The sequence below is a fragment of the Chelonoidis abingdonii genome, chromosome 14 (assembly GCF_003597395.2).
Source record: "Chelonoidis abingdonii isolate Lonesome George chromosome 14, CheloAbing_2.0, whole genome shotgun sequence".
Lineage (NCBI taxonomy): Eukaryota > Metazoa > Chordata > Testudines > Testudinidae > Chelonoidis > Chelonoidis abingdonii.
The window spans coordinates 3,954,831-3,977,131 of NC_133782.1; the positions used below are offsets into that span (position 1 = coordinate 3,954,831).

The 22,301-nt window shown below is 42.9% G+C and overlaps 1 protein-coding gene across 3 annotated transcripts in view; it reads right to left on the reverse strand.

The window, feature by feature from the left end:
• STMN3 (stathmin 3) overlaps nucleotides 1–22,301 on the reverse strand; it is a 40,684-nt gene that overhangs the window by 16,246 nt on the left and 2,137 nt on the right. Inside the window, exons 2-3 of one of the 3 annotated variants that reach the window (XM_032766353.2) lie at nucleotides 14,950–15,053; nucleotides 13,748–13,866 (exon numbers count right to left, since the gene is read on the reverse strand). In XM_032766353.2, the coding sequence (XP_032622244.1) occupies nucleotides 13,748–13,766 (19 nt within the window). In that variant the 5' untranslated portion in view covers nucleotides 13,767–13,866; nucleotides 14,950–15,053. Of the gene's footprint in view, nucleotides 1–13,747; nucleotides 14,121–14,949; nucleotides 15,054–22,301 lie in introns of those variants that run through there. The other 2 variants (XM_075072172.1, XM_075072171.1) reach the window with 2 other exon arrangements.

Genomic DNA, 22,301 nt, shown 5'->3' on the forward strand with positions numbered 1-22,301 from the left:
CTCAGTGTAAAGTCCTGGACTGCTCAGAGCGGGGCAGCCCATACCCCCCTCCTTGCCATGTGGCACATTCCTTAGACTCTGTTCTGTCTCTACAAAGTGCAGGAGGCCCAGAGCAGTGACTCACACTAGCCAGCTTTCCCCAGCTTTTCAATGGGGTTAGAAACACCCGAAGTTTAAAATTGGGTTATTCTTTAAATTCCATTCTAAGGAGCCCAGATTCTCAGTCAAGTGAATGAACACATGGCGGTTTTGCCTGCCTGATACCTGAAATAGCAGCAAGCCTGGACAGTTACAGACACACTGTGGCTTGGATTTTAAAATAAGACTCATGCAATGGCCTGCTGGTTACCAGTGACAGCAAGCTAGCATGGCAGAATACTAGCAAGAGGGGAGGAGCAGCACAGGCCTGGCTCCCCAGAAGGGTTTAGTCATCTTGCCAGGAGATGGGGAAATTTCACAAAGCCTTGTGTCATTTTCTGACAGACTCCCTCCCCACTGCACTCCAGCAGCTCCCAGACAGACCTAGGAAGGAGCCAATGAAGAGTAGTACAGTTAGGTTAGCAGAGGCACCACAAACAGATGGTCCCTGGTGCCATCCCCGTTGTGCTATTCTGGAAGTGCAAAGGAGACTGAGAAGCTACCTGCGCCAGTAGGGCAGCTGGGGATTCCTCTAATATAAGTTAGGGTTTTATGCCACTTACTGTTCCTCCTCCTGCTCATGTTCTGGGGTGGGCTGAGGGGAACAGGAGATGGTATGTCCAAAGCTGGAGCTGCTTTAAGTTAAACCAGGGTTGATTCAGTCCCCAGTCAGCCTCAGGTTTGGAGAATGAAAGGGTGGCTTCTCCCCATTCCCCACAGGTCCTGCAGCAAGCACAACTCATCTAAAGCTGGAGATCTGACCCCAAGATTTCTGAAGAGAATCTTTGTACAGTGTGTACATGAACATTCACACGTGCTAATTGTGCAAATATTAGGTATGCATACAGAACAGCACCATCCAGGCAATCTAGGTCATGCCCAATACAGAGGAGCCCCTGGCAAACCCAGAATTAGAGTGATTTCTGAAACATGGACAGGAGTGAATGAGGCTGCTTCAGGGATGGAAGGGTCGTGGGGTCTGCTCCAAGCCCTCTTACCCATAGTAACACTCTTTGTCAGCAAACACACACATATTCTTTTTCAGCATCCAAAATGGGGTTAGCATCCACCTTTCCACCAAGAGCAGTTTAAACTGGTGTTACAGGGCTGTCTTTCTATAGAGCAAGGGCATGGAAATATCTCCTGTACAGAGGCCAGACTTATTCACACCTACCTCCTTCTTGGTACAAACCAGACACTTACTGGAACTCAGAAGTGGGACGGAAGCTCTATTTGTGCATTTTACTGAACAGTTCTCTGATTTTGTTCACTCCTCCTTCTGTTCCCTTTTCCCTCTTGTAGGCCTGGTCTACACACAGGTTTTGTATGGATTTAACTATTCTGGTTAGGGCTGTGAGAGTCTACTAAAATAGTTAATCAATTCAGCACCTACTGGGGATGCAGCTTTGGTGCTTACAGTAGGATAGCTTATTCCTATTCCCTTACGGAACCTTTATATTGATATAATTGCATCCACGCTACGGGGAATTGCACTTTTATTCCTCAAAGAATAAAGAATAGCATGTCCATAAAGGCAAGCCAAGGCCTCCCAAAGCAGGAATATTTCTAATTCACATCTATTCAGAAATAATTTCCAGGGGGCCAAAAGACCAACAATTCTAAATGCTAGCATAATGGAATTACTAAACCTCTCATTTTGATATAGCTGCATGGAAATTGGGATGGCAGTTGTGCACCTACTTATTTGCATGTACAAATTCCTCTTTTGTGCACATAAATGTGAGGTTTTGTGGGTATAACGGGCACATACATTTTTTGGACAGACCTATTGCACCCACATTTGATAGTTTGCTATTCAGGGTAACAAGCATGCACACAGGATTGTGTTAGAAGCAGATGGAGCTCTCTACTTAGTCACCCATTTGTATTTTCCAGCTTCCATTAGGTTTTGAAGTAATGACAAGGTCAGCTGAGTTAGCATTGATATTATATATGTGTACAAATTAAGGCAAGATAGCTTCCAGCCCTTCACTTTAAATGCTTTTATAGACTTAAGGATCAGAAAGCCAATAACCGACTCAGAGAGAAGAAAATGCACACACACAAATTGCAGTTCCTCTGTTATGCTGCATTACCTATATCATTAAATTGGTAAACGTTTTGTGAGCAGACAAGCCTTTACTCTTCTCTTGGTGTCCCCTCCATGTCCTTCTTCTCTCCTATGTTTCATTCTTATGTCACGTTCTAAACTCTCCTGCTCACATGCAGTGGGACTGAAGGATGTGGCAGGACAGTGAAACAGCTGTTCCTGATATAAAGTTACTGCTCTCTGTCTTCTACTTCTGTATGTCTGTTGCACAGACATCCTCTTTCTAACAAACCCCTATCTTTTATTCTCACATGTCATAGACTCCTAGGAGACAGAGAGAGACAGACCAGGTGATCACCTAGCCCACTCTCCCCTACCCCTCAGATTTGATCCCTACAACTTATTGCTAGTGTTTGCCCAATCAGATATTCAAGCTGTCCAGGAAGTGGTTTCTCCCATTGCCTTTGGGAGACTCTTCTGTAGCTTTTCCAAGATCAGCATGCAGACAGTTAAAGAACTTTCCTGGCAAACTGTGTGTTCCAGCTAGACCATGTTCCTATTGTGTTCTGCAATCCTTTGTGTCTTTCTACAGTTTTAGTGGAATTTGCTTGGCAGCATACCCAGATGAGAGAGGGAATAAGCAGCAGGCTGGAGGGAAGCAGCAGAAGAATATGTCATGTGTCTGCACAAGAAGGACACAAAATGATCTCTCTGATAATTGCAAGGCCTGCTTTAGATTTCAAGCCTCCCACCTTTTGTATTTGAACAGGCCCTGGGATTAGCACCCACACACTCTCCCAGGTTAGAATTTACAGTCGCTGAGCACAGTGCAGCGGTCAGCAAAGGGAAAAACAGACAGCAATTAAGCTGCCCAGCACAGGGACGGCCCAGCAGGGTCTATTTAATGGGCAACATGCACAATGATCCATTATGGCATGTATCAGAGAGGCGACTGGCAGGGTTTGTCTAGTGAAGGGGACAGCGATGCCTCCTAGTGACTATCATGGAATGGCTAGTCGGTAGCTTGGGATTCTCTATGCATCTTACATTATAAAGCTATAAAACACTAGGTATTAGAACTGTGTATAACCAGGACATAATTGGTTAAACAACCACAAACAAAGAGTAACTATTAATGGAAAGATGTCAGATTGGAGAGAGATCTCAAGTGGGGTTCCATAGGGATCTGTTCTGTGTCTGGTGTTTAACATCTTTATTGATGACCTGGATATAGGAATACAGAGCGCACCGATCAAATTTGCAAATGACACAAAGCCAGCGGGGGCTGCCAACACTTTGGAGGCCAGAACTAAAATTCAGAAGGATCTTGATAAATTGGAGAACTGGGCTATAGACAGTAAAATGAAATTCAACAAAGACAAATATAAGGTGTTACACTTATGGAAGAAAAATCAAATGCACAAATACAAAACGGAGGATAACTGGCTTGGCATCAGCACTGCTGAGAAGGATCTGGGAGTTCTGGTGGGTCACAACTCAAAGTGAATCAGCAATGTGATGTCATTGTAAAAAAAGAAATGCAATTTTAGGTTGCATTACAGAGGTATAGCATGCAAGTCATGGAAGGCGACAGTACTGCTCTGCTTGGCACTGTTTAGGTCTTACTTAGAGTACTGTGTCCAATTTTGGTCACCAATGTATGGAAAGGATGTAGAGAAACTGGAAAGGATCCAGAGGCTAGTGACAAAGATGATCGAAGGGATGGAATCCAGTCCATATGAGCAAAGGCTGAAGGGAACTCGGTATGTTTAGTTTGGAAAAGAGGAGATTATGGGGAGACATGATCATGGTCTTCAAATACTTGAAAGGATGCCATAAAAAGATGGAGAAAAGTTGTCCTGCCCTCTGGCAAGAGAGAACAAGAGGCAATGGGTTCAAACTACAGCACAGCAGATTTAGATTAAATCTCAAGAAAAGCTTTCTAACTGTATGAGCTTTCAAACTGTATGAGCTTTCTAACTGTATGAGCTTTCTAACTTTCTAACTGGAGAGGCTGTGGAAGCTCCTTCACTGGATGTTTTCAAAAGGAGGCTGGATAGTCATCTGTCTTGGATGGTTTAGACACAAATTCTGCATCTTGTGGTCCCTTTTAACCCTGTGATTATATAGCCAGTCACCCCTTGGCCCCCAAACTTGTTTGTTGTCCTCCTTTCCTTATCTTCCTTCTCTCGGCCTTATTTTGTTTTTTTTTTAAAGGAATGTAAGCACTTCAGGGAAGGGATCAGGCCTTCTATTATTTTTGGAGAGGGCCTAGCAAATTTTGGACAGTACAAAAAAATAAGCAAATTAATAAATAATAATTGCTGTTCTCTTATAGTTGCTGGGATGTGATCTCCCGCTTCACCTGTACTAGATGTAGGCTGGTGTCAAATTTCTCTCCCTCTCACTCACTCACACACAAACTTAATTCAGATGAATAACTCAGTCTTCACAAACTGTTATTGCAGACAAGGGAATGAACAATGCAGCCAGAATTCTGTAGCTCTCAATCCTAAATAAGGAATGGGAATCCAGCAGTCTGCGGCTCACTTAAATGATCTCCACTGTGTGATCAAATTTCTGGAGTGAACCCCTTCATACAGGTAGTTCCATTATTCGGTGTCAGGCTTTTCTGGAATATGCATACAGCAGTGGTTTCAGCCTTTTTTCATTTGCAGACCCCTAAAATATTTCAAATTTGGAAATCTAAGACATATTCTGTGGACCCCAGGGGTCCACGGACCACAGGCTGAAAACCACAGGTATACATTATATCATGACACATCTCCATTAATCAGCTGGTGAAGAATTTACAATTCATCAAACAAAAGGAAGGAAACTGCCCTCTCAGCCACTACTTAGAAGGCAAAGCCAAGGTCTCCTGGAGCAGGAATATTTCTAATTCACAGCTGCTTCAGAAAGAACCTGCTTACAGTATCCAGGAGACTAACAGGCCAACACTTCCAAATGCTAGTGTAATGAGGTTTATACACATTTTGATATAGCTGTATGCAAATTGGGCCGGCAATTGTGCACCTATTTATTTGTATGTACTAATTCCCCTTTTGTGCACATAAATGGGGGGGTGGGGTGGGTATAAAGGGCACATACATATTTTGTGGATAGACCCATTGCACCCACATTTTACAGTTTGCTGGTCAGGGCACTGTACCACAGGCTTGTTATTTAAAATAGGATTGCGTGATTATAAAAGCACATTTTTACACATTTTTAAAATAGCTTGGTAGAAGCAGGTGGAGCTCTCCAATTAGTCACCCATTTGCATTTTCCTGCTTCCATTAGATTTTGAAGGAACAACAAAGTCAGCTGAGTTAGCATTGATATTATGTATGTGTGTAAATTAAGGCAGGAAGGCTTCCAACCGTTCACTTTAAATCGTTTTTATAGATTTAAGGATCAGAAAGCCAATAACCAACACAGAGAGCAGAAAATGCACATGCAAACAGCAGCTCTTTTGGGACCTCACTTGAGTCTTGGTGAGATTGGAAATGTCATGGAGGTGGCACCCAAGGGTCTTACTCTGCCTAAAATGGAAGACGTTATTACAAACAGTAGTTTGTAGATGCCCTTCCAAGGCAGAAATAGCCAACATTTTACTTTTCCTTTAGACGGACAGCTGCAATACAAGAATATGCAAGAAGTTCATTAAGCCTGGCTATAGATTTCATCACTAAGCAGCAGAATGTTTTTGCTTCACACATATCACTGGGGTGATCCACTGCGAATGGATGAGTTTTGCAAATTAGTAAATGAACAAACACAATGTAAAAGCCACAGAAAACACATCACAAAATGAAGAGCCTGATCTCACAAAGTGCAGGGCATCCTTATGTCCCCTTGCCTTCAGAGAACAATGCCTTCACAGCCTTTCGGTGCCACAACCTTACCACAAAAAGTGTGCAGTTGGTCTCTGAGCTCTGTGGATTTAGGCAATTCAGTTATGCTCTGATTCTGCTCCATTCATATCTCATTACATGACTGGCACAACCCTTTCATAAACCCCTTGTGCAAACCTGCATGTGCACCGTGCATGTTGCATGAACAAAATGACTCTCTCTCTATTGTATTTTGAGTGAAGTAAACAAGCAGGGAAGAGGAGTTAACTGGATTTTCATTCAAACAGAGCTGCTAAGACGATCAGAAGAGCCACCACCTTGCTTTCTCTCAACTGACTCACCCCGGAGTTCCCCCTAGTGTACTCTAGTATGATTGCCGTGCATTCACTCCTGCTCTTTGCCATTAATATTAGTTACAACACTCACACATTTTAAAATATTTCTCTAACAAAGTCAATCCCTGGGGATCCTACTCTAGTCAGCCCCTGCCTCACTTTTAAATAGTAAACAGAGATGAAAATAGATTATCTGGGGAGATCCACAACAAATATATAAACTGGGATTAATCCAAACAGCTATTGTCCTATCCCAAAGCCTTTGGTAGGTAAAGGAAATATTAGAGGTAGCATGTTACAGTGTACAAATATGCTGGACTAGGATGCAGAAGACCATGGTTCTATTCCTAGCTCTGTCACTAACCTTCCGTGTGAGCTTGGGTAAATCACTTTGCCTCCATGTACTTCTATTTCCCTTCAATTTTACTATTCAATTAAATATATAGGTTCTTCTACTGCTCCCATCACCATAGTATCTGAGAGTTATAAGTGCATTAAGCAATATGACTAATGTCTATCATGTGTTCATTCTCTCATCCTCTCCCTAAAGGCAGAAGTGTGTGCAGGGTAGAGGAGTGTTTTGTTCTGGAATTTACATATACACACATATACATGTTGCTATATGTTTATGTTAGATAAGGCACAATGCCAATCTGGGCATTGAGAAGTGTAAGAACAGAGTCTGAGATATCCTTTTCTGTAGAGGTTTGAATACTGTCATATAAGATAATGGTCAGATCTTTGGCTGCCAATCTAGCTCCTTTGCATTGCTTCTGTGGCACCTATGCCAGAAAACAGCCTTACTAGGGAAGCTGGGGATTCCTCGTGCATAGGGAAATTCACAAATCACAAGCCAGCACAGTCTCAAGGTTTCCCCAGCCACACCCAGAAGTTAAACACAACTGGTTTAAAACTACCTTCACTTCCTTCTCCTCCCCTCCTCAGGTGCACCAAGCGTACGCCTGGCACACCTACAGCTCTGGCCCAACACATTGTGAAATCCACAGGAAACAGAATGCAAAAGAATGAGTGAAACTACTTGAGATTCCTGATCAGCTCATAGGCCAAGGCTGACAGAGATCTATTTGAATTAAACAGAAGGATAATCTGTATTAATGGACTACTGCTACACCTTGTTCTAAAGTGAGCTGTTGCACAACACAACAAGTAGCAATGCAACAACACCTGGTAAATTGCACTTTGCTCACCTTGAGATTTCAGATGAGGTAATAACACATAATGATCCACAGCTAATGAGTATCTTATTTAGGCCATTCTCTTTCATATATGAATTCAGGTACTCCACACCAAACCCTTATTATGCACAGCCAAGAGGCTAACAGAAAAAAAACAGTGAAAATAGAAAATAAAAGCCCTGGTGAATGCAAGGGATCCATAGTTAGTATTGCTGGAATACTGCAATACAACTTGCAGTGCTTTATTAGGATCATGAGCCCAAGACGGCTATAATGTGTAAATCTTAACCAGTCCTGAGAAGGAACTGTTTTGAGAACAAGAAAGGGTCATGTAATAAAAAGAATAATTGAGGTTCTAGGGAGTAGTCATGACAGATGTCCAATAAGAGGCAGAATGATCTTCTCACCCCTCTGCTGGGGTTTGGGGTTGCTTCTCCCGAAGTTTTCATGTGTGTGTTATTACTTGGCTGCATGAGTAGTGTGTTATTTTTAGCTAGCATGATGTTTTGTTTTATTTGTATTTGACTTTCAAAAAGAAAAAGGGAAATGTAACAGTGTCAGAAGGTACTGAACCCTGCCATGTGACAAAGGTATTCATTAGCCTTTTGTAACCTTTCAGGAGACTGACCAAGCCATAAAGATCAGTCTCTTCCCAGAACTCCTTGTTTGAGTATGTAGAAGATCTTCAATTACAGTTTTGCAGAGCGGGTTTTGCTGATGTGTGGCCAGAGTCTGACGGGCCTCATCTGGATGCTCAAGGAGGAGAGGGCACAAGAAGGCTTCCCTCAACTTCTGATCCCTGCCCAGGCAGCCAGCATCAATGCAGTCACTTCTAGCAACTCCTCTCCTTGTCTCATAGTCCTGCCAACTTCTGCACCAACTAGTAAAGCTGGCTAGGAACAGAGAAGGGATAAAAGTATGCTGCATTGTCCTAAGCGACAGTACACCAGATATGCTCCCCCTGCACGCCTGTGAGATCCAGGAGGGGTTGAGGTTCCCAAGGCAATGCAACTCTGCACCACCCCTAATGCAGGGATGTGTCTATCAGGCACAAGAAAGCCCATGCAGTGGAAGTAATTTATTCAATGCATTGGAAACACAGATTTCATATGGTAAAAGCCATATACTTCCGAAACTGCATCTGCCAGTCAGGAACCTATTTAATATTTCTGGGGAAAGTCTGAAGAGTGCCACCCAGGAGGCAAGCTAAAGACTCATGCATACTAACCATGATTCAGGAAAGAGAGATGAAAATTACCCATCCCCCAGCAGAGACATAATGCAAAACCGAACTGTCATGGGAGTTGGTGAGAGACAGAGAAGGAGGGAGAGATAGAAAGAAAAAGAATATTAGACACAGAGACAGAGCTTGTGGGGCCACAGGTAAGAACTTGGGCCCATGTGCCCACATAATGCGGGGGCCCTGTGCATTTGGGCTTAAGGCTTTCCTCTCCATTTCTACTTCTAGGGGTGTAGCATGGATCAGAATATTATTTACCTCCCCCCCCATCGGGTTCTAGTGCCAAAAGCAGGACTCAGACAATGCCTTTCTGTGGGTTCACAGGTACCATGGTAGTTGACTGAAGACATCCCTTGAGAGAGCAAGTAGTACAATGCCATTTGGCTGAAAGGCAGGAGAGGTATAATAGTGAAGGATAGTCTGGACTCAGGGAAGGAGAGAGCAGTTTGGGCCATCAGGATTACCTCTTTTTGTTCGGAGTGACTGGAGAGAGAGAGAGCAGCAGAACTCAAGCTCCAGTGCAGCAACACCTAGGCCCTCCCAATAAAAGAATTAGCTTGTGCCTGTCTCTCAATGAGGCCACGGAAGGAGAAGGACCAGAGCACTGAGGCCCAGGTCTGGTGGATTAAGTGTGCTGGATGCAGCAGCTGAGTCAATGAGACACCACAAGTCTACTTAGTGAAGGGGAGGTGAAGAGGGAAAGAGGCTATTTGGGGGTAGGGTACTTGAGAAAGGAAAATCAAGGTGTCCAAGTGGGAGCAGGTGACCCAAGGTTTTGGTGGATACTGGACCTATTTAGGACTAGATCTCAGCTATAGCTGAGATGGCGAGCTACCCAGGAGCCTAGAGAGGAAGGATATTCCAGTGGGTAGGTTGTTGGCCTGAACTATGGGAGACCTTGGTTCATGTCCCTTCTTTGGCACAGACTCCCCGTGTGACCTTGAGCAAGTCACTTAGTCTGTCTGGACCTTGGTTCCCTATCTGCACTGACTGACCACAGAGGGTTGTAGTCAGAATAAGAAAATTAAAGACTGTCAGGTGGTCAGATACTAGGGTAACGGAGGCCATATAAGTGTTTAAGGTGGATAGGGGACCGCTCTGAAGTACACCAGCTGATAATGGACTTTAAGGAGCTGTTACCCAGCTGGGAAATGCTACAGTGCACCAGAAGAGACATGTAAGCCTGGCTGTTTTTTAGCCCCTTTGCACTCCCAGATCCAGCTGAAGATGTGGTCCTAAATTCAATCCTGCATTAGATGAGACTCTTTATGAAAACCTTGCCATGAACCTAAAAGAATGAGGCATGATATCATAAAGGGAGGGAGAAGATCAAAGAGCTGAAGTCAGAAAGGTATGGAGTTTCCAATGAACTTCAGTAGAACTGGGAGACAAACTGTTGGAGGCTTGCTGAGCTTCACCAAATTCCCATAACACCTTTTCAGACTGACTGCATCTCTTGAGTTTCACCCAAGAGTTCAGCTCAACAGCCCTTAGACCCAGTTTACACCTGGATGGTCCATAGTTGTCTCTTGTGTCTGAGAAGAAAGTGGGGGGTTGGACACTTGTGAACATGCTGGCTGGGATTGCGCACAACTGGTGTTTACAGAGCATTGTGGGTTGTTCTGGATACAGTAAGTGTAGAGCAGGTAAGTCCAAAAGCTTTTATTTCCCCTTCAGCCTTCCTTCTTTGCCCTGCCCTTCCATCTATCTGTCAATTTCAAACTAACCCACCTACCTCCCCCATGTCCAGGGAGGTGAGTAAGGAGAAGTGGGCGTTCCACACAAGAGGCAGTAACCAGAAAAAGATTTCTAAATTTCATGGAATGCAGCCTGGTTTATTAATCAGGGGGTTTCTGGGCCTACCCAGAACAGGAAGGCAAAACTTCTGTGCGTCTTGCTCCCTGTCTCCAAAATGACCAAGCCGAAATGCTACTGCCTACACCAGTGCTGCACCATTCCCATATCTACTCCTCAGAAGGAGAGTTCACAGAAACTTCCCCAAGGCCATGATGCCACTGAGTCCTCACTTTTCCTTTCCAGAAGAAGAGTCTATTCACTCCATTAAAACAATACATTCATCAAATCTGTACCAGCACTTGGATACCTCAGAGAAGGTTCCTTAGAAATATCTGAGGGATTTCAGAAGCTCTGCAATATGCCATCAATGGAGACCTGGTTTATAGACTGAGAAATAAATATTTTCAAATTATTTGGAATCCTGGTTGGATACAGTGGCTTAACAAGACTATTCCTTTAATTCTACTCCCTAGGTTTATGAAACTGAAGTCCTGCTAGCTGTAACAGGAACCTCAGAGATGAGCCTTGTACACTCAGTTCATTAAAGAAATGTTTAAAGGAATTAAAAAGATACCATGGAGATGCATAGACAGGATGGATAGGAATGAATCTGATTGGGGCCTGTGTGTGCTATTGCAACATTAATATTAAAAAATAATAGATATATGCCAGTGGTACAGAGTGTCCACTAATAGAGTCCAGAAGAAGAGATCATGGGGACCCACCAGGGCCATATAATGCTAACATCCATCTAGTGAAGAGAAAACTCTGGGATTTTCCAGTGCCATGTGGTGTCCACTTGTGAATACCAAAATGAGAGACACCAGTCATTCAGCCTGGTTCCACCACAGCAGATGCACTCATCTATCAAAAAAGAAGAATCCACAAGGCTTCCACAATACTGCACCATTTCATAATCCCTAGGAGAGGTCACAAATATTCCTTTGCCTGTTCATATGCCCAAACAAGGCTTTCAGTGATGGATGAGTAGACACAGCTGTGTGGCCTGGACTCTTCTTTACGGGTATACAAAAAGAAGTAGTTTAGTCCCAGTGACTCTCTAAGGATTCACCAGAGCGTGTATGAGGGCTCCACCTCTCTCAGCATAGCATGGCCACTACTGCAGCTGAGCCTGCACTGAGCATGTGCTGCTGCTTCTACTGCTTTATCACTGAAGTTGACAATCGTGGCAAGAAGAAAGTGCCTAGAGAGGCGGGTGAGAAATTGAAACAAACTGGTGAAGCAGGGCATGTATGACTAGTTTCCTTTTCATCTGAGAAATGTGTTTCTTTTAACAGACCCAAGGATATCTTCCCTAGGGATATAAGCCCTTGGGCATCGGTTGCAAACAATTACAGCTGCTCTCTCTCCAGCACTGATTTGTTTTTGGTTGGGGTAAAGAGAGAAATAAAGCAGAAACAATAAAGGAAAAAGACCTTTCTCTTTTATTTACATAATCTGCCTGTTTTTCCTGCCTTTGCAGCCTTCATTCTATTCCTTTTGTAAGTGCAACATTGAATAGAGAGCTGACCCCTGCAAAGTCCACTGGATGAGACTCAGCCCTGCTCCTTGTCATGTACCAACAGTTTCCATCTTTTCTCTTCTCCTTCGTCTATAATACTGCTGTCTCTTGATTCCTCTGCTCTGGTACTTATGCATGTCACACCCACCATCTAATTTGTGTCAGGTTCAATACAATCTTAGTTTAGATTGCTGAGCTCCCTGCAATTCAAATTAGACCAGAACCAATTCTGTAATAGAGCAAGATGGATGGGTGCGGCCTTCAGAATAAACACTAGCACACATTCAATGACACAGGCATCGGGGTGCCTCTTTCTCCCTCACAGATCCTCTCCCATGCCTGCAGATTTTCTAGCATAAGGGCAAACATTTTTAACAATGGCTAGTTTTGGTTTCCTAATCATATACAAAGCCTGCTTTGGATTAGCTGCATCCCTGCACACATCCCCCAACATCCCCTCCCAGCCCTCTTTTCCTTCCCCACTCCTGGCTCTAGTGGTCTTTTTAAAAGGAGAAAAGAATAGAAAATGCAATGCAGGGAACACAGGGGGAAGCTAATGAATGCACCAAAAAAGGCTGCTCTGTCTTCCTTTCAGCAAGTCCCCTGGATGGGAGAGGGTCTGGAACAGAAACAGCTTGTCCTTTCCTCCTCCATTCCAACCCTTCATGATTATTTTGCCTTCCTCATCTTTCATAAAGCCCCCTCCTCAGTAACGCAGCATAGAAAGGAATCAGAGCTGTTTCAAGAAAGAGACTTTTTTTTTGTTTTGGAAGACTCTCAACAAGCATCCATTGTTCAGGTGTAAATCAGCGCTTTTATTTTCTTCCTTACTGAGCTCCAGTTCCATCCACGTGAACCCCGCCCTCATCTGCCACCTGCGCAGCTTCCCCAGCAAGGTGCCGCAAGACCCATCTCTAGGAACCAGTTTCACAGAAAGGGTGCAGCATTCTTGCCACAGCCTGACATGCTGCAGGCTAATCTGAATGTCAGATCCAGATAGTGCCTAACCTGGGAAAACAAGAGGCAGCAATGCTATTATTCCCAGTATTACTGCAGGAAGGAGGAAGGGCTTCCCTTGGAGCACTGGATTTCACTCAGCACCATCAGAGGACCGCTCCCCTATAGCACTTTATAATGAAGCAATGCATCCTATGGATGCAAGACTCTGGGAATGCACAGAAAGCTAGCTTGATTTTTTGTAAGCATAGTTTTCAATTTTTTGCTTATGTCTCTTTCCTTGACCCACTTGTACAGTGCCTGGTCTTTATCAATGTAAAAATGCAATTCCCAGCCCCTCCTCATCCCTTCTTCCAAAAATGAACAGATGATTTTTTTTAAATTACCGTGTGATGTGACCACAAAATATTACTTGACAGGCAATATTATTTGATATGCATTAAGCATATCTCAAGTGTCATATTTTAAGGTCAGGAATTTTTTAAGCTGGCAGGTTTTACAACGGTGGATACAGGTGGAAAAAAAGACAATGCTGCCAAATCAGCTGTTTGTCCCTCAGAGAACCCTCCCAGCATGAAAGCAAAATCTGCACTGGAAACAAACAGTAATGATGTTTTAAAAGATTGACTTAAAAAAAAAGCCGTGCTGGTCCTACCTGACACAGTACTGGCCATGGTGGCGAGCTGGGTAGCAGAGTGGATGCTGTAGAGGAGATGCAGCAATTGGGAGGAGTGAAAGAACGCCTTGCTGGCTTTCTGCTGAAGTGCTGCAATGCTGTGGAAGAGAGGAAGAACTGACTCAGCTGTAGGGGGCTGCAGCCATCTGAAGGGAGGAGAGAGAGAGACTGAAAGAAGTGGGTGGAAAGAAAGAGACGGGGGTCACCAGTTCAGAATATTAATGAGCGAATCTGGCCTTCTTTGCTGGGTGGCTTTGATGTCAGATTCTTCCCAGAGCCAGAGTTTTACTGCTATAAATACAGAAAGAATCATTGAGGGGGGAGAGCAAGAAGCTACACCCAATCTTGGGCTCTGTCGAAAGAGATTTTTCTCTCTTTCTCCTTCCCTCCCTTGTCTGCTGTAGATGGACTAGCCTGGCACTCTCTCTCTCTCTCTCTCTCCTTTTTTGTCAATTGAAAGCTAAAGTATGTATGCAGATTCATGTAATTTATTTTTTCTTTTAAAAAGGAAAAACTCTCTCAAAGCCAGCAACCACTTGAGGGGCTATGGCTGGCATCCAGGAGAACCAGCAAAAAACCCGTCAGCTGCTTTACACAGACAGTGAAGGGGAAGAGTGACCTGAGAAAAATGGGAATCTGTACGTCTGATTCTCCTCTTACTTGTAAACCAGAAGTTCTACTGTAGTCAAGGGGGCTACACTGCTGTTAAACTGATGTGAGGGAGAGAAGAATCAAGCCCTTTGAATCCAGCAGAGCTTTTCTTTCTTCTGGGTGTTTGGGCTTTTACATTTTGTATCACCTCCGCTCTGGTGTTTGTTGCTAGGGGCTGATACACTGTATGTTTTATGATGGTTTCCAAGTCTATTCCACACACCCATTCAGGAACCAGAAAAACTCCCCCTTTTTCACATTAATTGCCGCAGGCACTCCTGTATTATTCATCAAGTTGTGGCAGTATGATCCTCACCGCATTATTCTTACCACCGTTAACCTCATCAGCTTTAGGTCCCTCACACTATTCTGCCAGCTGCACATATCCTTCATCCTCAAACACCCCAAAATTATCCAGCATGCTGCAATACAGATACTCCCAACCCATCCCCGCAGCTGCAGAGAATTACAGCTTGATCAAGCAGCCACAGACATCCCTGCTTAGCACAGAAGTCACAGACAGTACCCACCTCTCAAAGGAAATTGAAAAGCCAGAGATTTTCCCCTTCAGCTAAATTCTACCTCCAATCCCTGTTTGTCCTAATGCCTTAAGGTTGGTGGGAAGGGAGGGTCTCTGTCATGTGGAGAGAAAAAAGTACAAATTAAAATTTTCATTCAGGAAAACAATATTATTAATATATCCCCAACTGTAAAGGAAACTGGACAACAGTGGACTATGGAACAGGTTTCTTTGTCGCCTATCTGGACACTTTGTTACTGTCCTTCCAATGCCTATTTCATGGCTATAGCAACTACAGTCATCCCCACACCCACTTCCTGGGCTGAAAGTCCTCAGACTTAATAGGTAGTCCCAAGAAATCCCCCAAAAAGCTTGTAGCTGAGGCCAGCAGCCTAAAGTTAGACAGGCATACCTTATAGACATCTACAGTTCATTTCCCTATTTGCAGATGCAGCTGGAGTAATTTTTGCTCTTTACTTGATAATAATGCTTTCTTTGATTTACCCAACCATTCTGACAGGATCTATTTTCTTCTTGCCACATCCCAGTTTATGAGTCCCTTTACTCTGAAAAGCATTGGAACACTGTCAACCTGGTCTTAGTTAGCTTTGTAGCATGTGCCTTGATTACATAACATTCTGTGGCACACAGGAGGAGAATCAACAGATTAACTGGTGAATGTGCTACGATGCTCCTTCTGAGAGACTGGGGAGTTGTCTGGGAGGCAACAAAAGCTATTGAGATATAGATGGTAGTATGGGCCACTGGATTAGACAATGAGCTATGGCTCCAGAAATTTGGGTTCTGTTTCTGGCTTGCTGTATGATCTTTTGCAAGTCATTTCACCTCTCTGTGCTTTTGTGCCCTTTCCATGTCTTGTCTATTTCAAATACAAGCTCTTTGGTGCAGGGACTGTCTCTCACTATGTGTCTGTACAGTGCCCACCACAATGGGGCTCCCATATTGGTCAAAAGCCTCTAGGTACTCCTGTTTATATAAACAATATTCAAATAATCACTGTAGGTAGATGTCTAATGTTCCATGTTATGTTTTCTTCCCTATTTTAAACTTAATTTCTTTTCCAAGCTGCCCCTGATTTGGGTCAGGACAAGTTAGAAAGAATCAGGCAGAACAATTTCTGCAGTATTTTGTGAAGGGATTCAGGAAATTAGGTGTGTATATTCCACTGATGTGACTGGTCTCCCTCTGCCTCCATGGCATGTGATATCTAACCAGGCAGATTATCAGGAAAGATGAGTATTCAAGTAGAATCAGCAGACAGACTGGTTTGTGGCATGCATGTCTTTCAGACGTTTCCATTATGAATAATGTGACTTTTTAAAAAAATCATAATTAAAATGTCCTAGACTTTTCCCCTATAGGAAGCTTTTCTCCGGCACGTCATCCTTTCAGTGGTGCTGAAAAGAGCTCCCAACTATGCACCACATGAAAGGTGCAGATCATAAGCAGGAGGTCTCTGATTCCCCTTTTAGTCTATGAAGCTCAAAAGCTCAATTTCAGAAGAAAAATCCACCTGAAATTTCCCATCCTTCCCCCTGACAGGAGCCTCATCAATACATTCTGCATCTCAATAGGAACTCACAATAATCCCCTCTCGGGCTTATTATCTTATAAGACACATATGGTGCTGGTTGCCTAGGATCTAGTAAAACCAGATACAAGGATGGAAATCATTCAGTCTGTGATGGTAGAGAGTACATACTCTAGTCACTAGCATGTGAAATACACACAAAGCAAACCAAAAACAAACAATTTAAAATAATTCTAAGAATCCAAATTCACATCACAGGTACCAGAAGACACAAAATTAAAAGTAGGCTATAGTAATCGTCTATCATGGGCATCAGAATGGTAATAGGTCTTAATGATCTTGCATTAATTTAGTACCTTTCCTCCAGATCTATCCCAGTGGGCTTTAAGGATTTTACCATCTCTTTGAATTTACAACATAAATACTAATCATTTTCCTCAACACTGAAGGGCAGCCACCTCTGGGGGGAGGGGCGCAAAGGGAGGGAAAACAATGGCTGTTTAATCAGCAAAATGTAATTACATGCAGTTGAATTTGTCCATGACACTGAGGTTAATATTCTTGGCATCCCAAGATGTGCAATCACGGCAAAATAGAAGAATGGTGGGCATGGACCTGCTTCTCTCAGCATTGGCCTGCGAAGTTAACCAGGCAAGTCTGTGAAGCTGGCTGGAACTTCCAAAAGAATAGTGCAGTGTGAGTATCATCCCAGATCACTGGGGTGCTCTGGAGTCACTATCCCTCTCCGAGTTTCATGTGGGGCAGTGTTTTCTTTGCAGCTGGGTGAATAATGGATTTTTCAGTTTTCTGGCAATTCAAAAAAGTCAGGGGAGGGGGAGAGAGGGAATCATTTTGGTTTTGAGCATTTTTAAATGTTTAAAAATGAAATTAAAGGATATTTCAAAAAAGGAAGTTGTATTGAATTGAAAAATCGAAATGTTTCATTTTAGAAAATGCTGAAACAAAACATTTCAATTTTTTTTCCCCTCTATGTCACTCTAAAGCTAATATCAGTGTAGCGCCTTTCAGGCTCCTGTCTTCCAAGCTGACTTAGCCAGTGAAGGTTTGTTTGATCTGTTTGTGGGGTAAGCAAGGCACTGGCCAGTTTATGCTATGGTATAAAGTAATTGTGCTGCTAAGTAGTATGGCTTCAAGTTAGAGAGGGCTATACTACTATATACAGAGTAACTACAGGTTTGATCAAAACAATGAGGAGTCCTTGTGGTACCTCAGAGACTACCAATTTATTTGGGCATAAGCTTTCCTGATACAGTTTTGATGGCATTTAGAGCATCCCAGAAGCTGTCCTAATTTGTGCTGATGGTCAAACCAGTACCCAGGACTAGGGGCTGAGGTGATATAATGCACCTTCTTCCGGGTGCACCAGATTTTGGCATACCTGAGAATCTAGCCCTTGATCTGTTCAAAACAAATGGATTTTGAATTAATGGGATATCAATCAATCTTCATTTATCACCTCTGAGTTAAAATCCTGACAGCCACAGGAGCTTGGCCTACACTGGTGCCCCCATCCTTGGGTTTTAGCTTCCCCCTCAGAGTCTTCTTTTGTACAGATCAGACACGTCACCTTCAGTACATATTTTTTTCATGATTGCTTTTCAGGGCGGTCTTCAAAAATATCAAATTTGAGCTTTTATGTCTCCAGGATTATCTCAGAATTTGTCTCCTGAAAATTCCTGACCATCCCAACTGTTATCATGAGATGGAAGGGGACAGTCCACCTTGTCTGGCATGAAATTCAAAAGTACGTGGTACTCAGGCAACAGCCTGAAATGAATAAATAATATATAAGAAAGTTAGAAAAAGAATGTGATTGTCTAGCAGGAAAACTAGCTGAGGCCAGCCTGCAGGTACCTCTGCAGTGTTTAGCAACTGAGAGAGAGAGAAAAACCAGCGATAGCAACATCAGCACTAAATTAGGAAAATGTCTCCCTAAAGGCAAAAGAAACAACTGGGACATCCTGACTGATTCCATTTTGGTGCCTGTCATGTGCACTTCAGACGGGAAAGAAAATGAGGCCAAGTTGTATAAAAGATCTGGATCAGGAGAAGGAACTGCATCAAATCAAGCCTGTGAAAATGTGAAGTGAAGCCTGGATTGTGGCCATCTTGGAGTCTCTTTCCAAATGTCTCGCCTATAAAATGACAAACCTCAAGGAAGAGACTACAAGCTGCAGGCAAAACCCGGCATCTCATCTTGTAGTCCAGTCTGCATAAACACCAATCCAATATGAAATGCTCCAACCTGCCTTTTCCTGTAAGGGTTACAAGGTGTTACAAATGCAGCATCTGACTCAGAGAGGGACAAATACATCTAAAATTGGTAAGGGCCTGTTTAAAGAAGATAGTGGTCCTGACCTGGACCATTACATCTAGAGGTTGCAAACAATAAAATGATACATTGCTTAATAGCCTGAGCACATAACTGAAAGCCAGGAATTTCTAAGGGCTAGTCCTGACTCCAGCACTGATTTACTGTTCGGCCTTGGGCAAATCCCCTATCCTCTCAGCCTTAGCTTCCCCTTTTGTGAAAAGGGATGTTTCCCCTTTTGCAAAAATGGATAATGTTTACTTATGCACCTACTTCATAGATCTATTTAATTAAAATTTGAATGTGAAAGAAAGTCAAAAAGACAAAAGGACTCTGGCCCCATCTGGATCTCAAGGAACTAAATAATTATGTGGTCAAACAAAAGATGTCTTTTGAAAATGGTTTCCCTGGGAACCATTATGCCTCTTCAAGAGGACGGTGACTGGCATCTTTAATCTGCTCTTCTATCTATAAAGAAAAAAAAATTACCTTCACACTATTGGCATTGGCCTTATGGCTGATCTGATCTGTGCTCTCATTTTCATCACATCCCAAGATTCTTACTCTCCAGGAGCAAGAATCTCGAACAGATGGTCTCTGTAGCAAAAAGAAAATGACTTATCCTGTAACTATACTTCGCCAAAGACGTTATCTTGCATGATCCATTCACTCATTTGGAGGTTTTCTTTTTTGAGGTGTTTCTCTTGCACCTGTTTTTTTATTTTTCCCTGGAGTCAAAGTTTTTATCTTATGTGCACCAACTTCAATCAATACATAGTTCTTCTGAGAGCTTCTCATTTGAAAGAACAACCTGGAACATTCAAAAGCTTTATTTATACTTGGGAGAGGTGCCATACAAAGACTGCTAGGGGTCTGACTTATGCTCTAGCCTTCTACCATTACCCTCGAGAGTTTTTTTTTTTTTTTAAAAATCAACAACCTTGAAAACTATTGAAGTTCCTCCACAAAAGAGCTAAATTCCAGGAATGAGAATGTGGGAGCGAGAATCTTGCTTTGATGGTATTTTTAGAGTTAAGTGTATATTTTCTACACACATCTCCTGCCGTGTTTCTATATGCCGGTGGTACAAAGACCAGTTATTTGAATCATGCATATGTGAGATTGCAGAAGATTTATCTCATGCTCAGTTTCCTAATTAGAAGATGTACCATGGCTGCTTAGTTTAACAGCAAGGGCATATATTTCATGCATGTCTCAAAGGATCTATCCCAGGTTTTGTTTCCCATTTAAAGGTGGTACAGTGAATGATTAACTTTAATCCTACTGGAATATAACAACAAAAAATACTTTGAATTTATATAGGCCTTGTTTTTCTTATGAAAAAAGGTGTGGGGAGGTTTAACCACTTGTTAAAACAACAACTACTTTGTCCACGGTAGGATTTTGCCCCTCGTGAGTTAATGTATGTTAGTGAACACATTCTAAAAAAGCAACTTTTTTCCTAATGTGGAGGTAAATAAGTGCCATTCTTGCAGATAAGAAACCGAGTCACAAAAGTTAAATGACTTGCCCAAATGTGTATGGTGAACGGAGTTGGGAATACAACTCTAGTCTTTGGATTTTCTGCTCCCTGGGATAACCACTTAGATATATTGTCTCCCCTGGGTATGTTGCCCATAAATATAACAATGGCAAGTATACCGGGCTCTGTTTCCTATTTACAGATGTTAGTGGCTTTATTACGTTAGTCCTAAATGTGTTTATTCCAGTGGTCTCCAACCTTTTTGTGGCCAGTAGCACATTCATGTTTTCAGAAGAGTGTGGTGGGCGCCAACAATTTTTCAAGGCTTATTTTGTGTTTGTACATTAAATAATATGAAAAACATCATATTTAATATTACATAATATATGAAGTCAGGGAGAAGAGAGAAGCCGTGAGGACAGAGAACACTGGCGCCCGCAGCCCCCGAGTACTCTGTTCCCAGCAGGTGTGGGGCCCTGGCTTCTCTCCCCTGCTGGGCACTAGGCGGGCCCCACACGTGCCTGGGACCGAGAACACCGGTGCCCGCAGCCTTCAGCCCCGGAGTTCTCTGTCCCTGGCAGGTGCGGGGCTGCGTCTTCTCTACCCTGCTGGGGACTAGGCGGGCCCTGTGCCTGCCGGGAACAGAGAACACCGTGCCCGCAGCCTAAGTTCTCTGTCCTCGTCAGGTGTGGGGCCGTAGCTTCTATACCCTGCTGGGTACTAGACAGGTGCACATTAATGCCTTGGCAGGCGCCATGGCACCAACGGGCACCACGTTGGGGACCACTGGTTTATTCCTTATAGATAGTCCAGGAAATAGATCCCAAGCTCTGGTATAAGATAAAGCGTCCATCTTCAACTTTCATGTGTTGACTTTAAATGCACTAAACTCACCATATAGAAAAACAGAACTGTTTTCTGGCACAAAAAAAACCAAACAACCCAACAACGCACACATGGGCTCTGCGGTTATTAAAACACATTCAAATTCTAATTACTGTAGCCTTGCAGTATATAGTACCTGTGATATAGGTAAGTGCTATTACTGTTTTTAACAGATGAAGAAACTGAGGCAGACAGAGGAAGAAACTTGCCCAAAATCATACAGTATGAGATGATGCAGATAAAACAGGGGAGCTGGCAAATGGAGCAGAATGCAATGATTCAGGGGATTAGCAAGAATCTGTCCCTCATATATCCCCCTCCCAGCACCAATAGCATAGCTGGCATAGGTATCATACATTTTAAAATTAGTCTTGTGTGCACAGCTAAGCCAATATGATGTACAGCTCCATATAACAGTGCAAAATCTATAGACTATTTGTTAGCCTTCATCTGAAATGCACAAATCTGAGTCTCTGACTTGGAGAAATAGTCAACAGAATCCATTCTTTAAATCTCCTACATTATTATTATCTCCTGGAGATATGCTTTGGCTTTAATAAACATCTATGGTTCTCTTGTGAAGGGCATCATAATGAGAAACAAATCCATCTCCCTTAAAATTGTGATGACTTGTTTGTTTGTGTTTATTGTTCTCAGACATCCCTTTACAGTTCTTGGAAGACAATGGAGTGGTGAGGAATAAACCTGCCAATGCTAAGCTGCAGAGTTGGTCAAATAAGGTAAATGCTGCATAGAAATAATTATATAGAAAGATAGAGAGCATCCAGCTTATGCTGAGTCACATCAGCCCCTGAACAAGAGCATAAGCTGACTCATATTTCTGTTTGTGCTAGGACTGCAGTAGCTGCTATTATGTTAATGTAAACTGTAGCAAACAATAAAATACAATTCAACAGAATGTTTATTTTACTCTTCATTGCATAAAAAAGAATAATTACAAAGAGATACAGTATGATACTGGGTTCTCTCCCCCTACTCACTGTAGAGATTGAATTCGAACCTTCACTCTCCACTACACTTCCTCCTACAATTTTCTGTAGTAGCTCAGAGTTTTAGAATAATATAGTATATGGAGATATGGCTATCTCA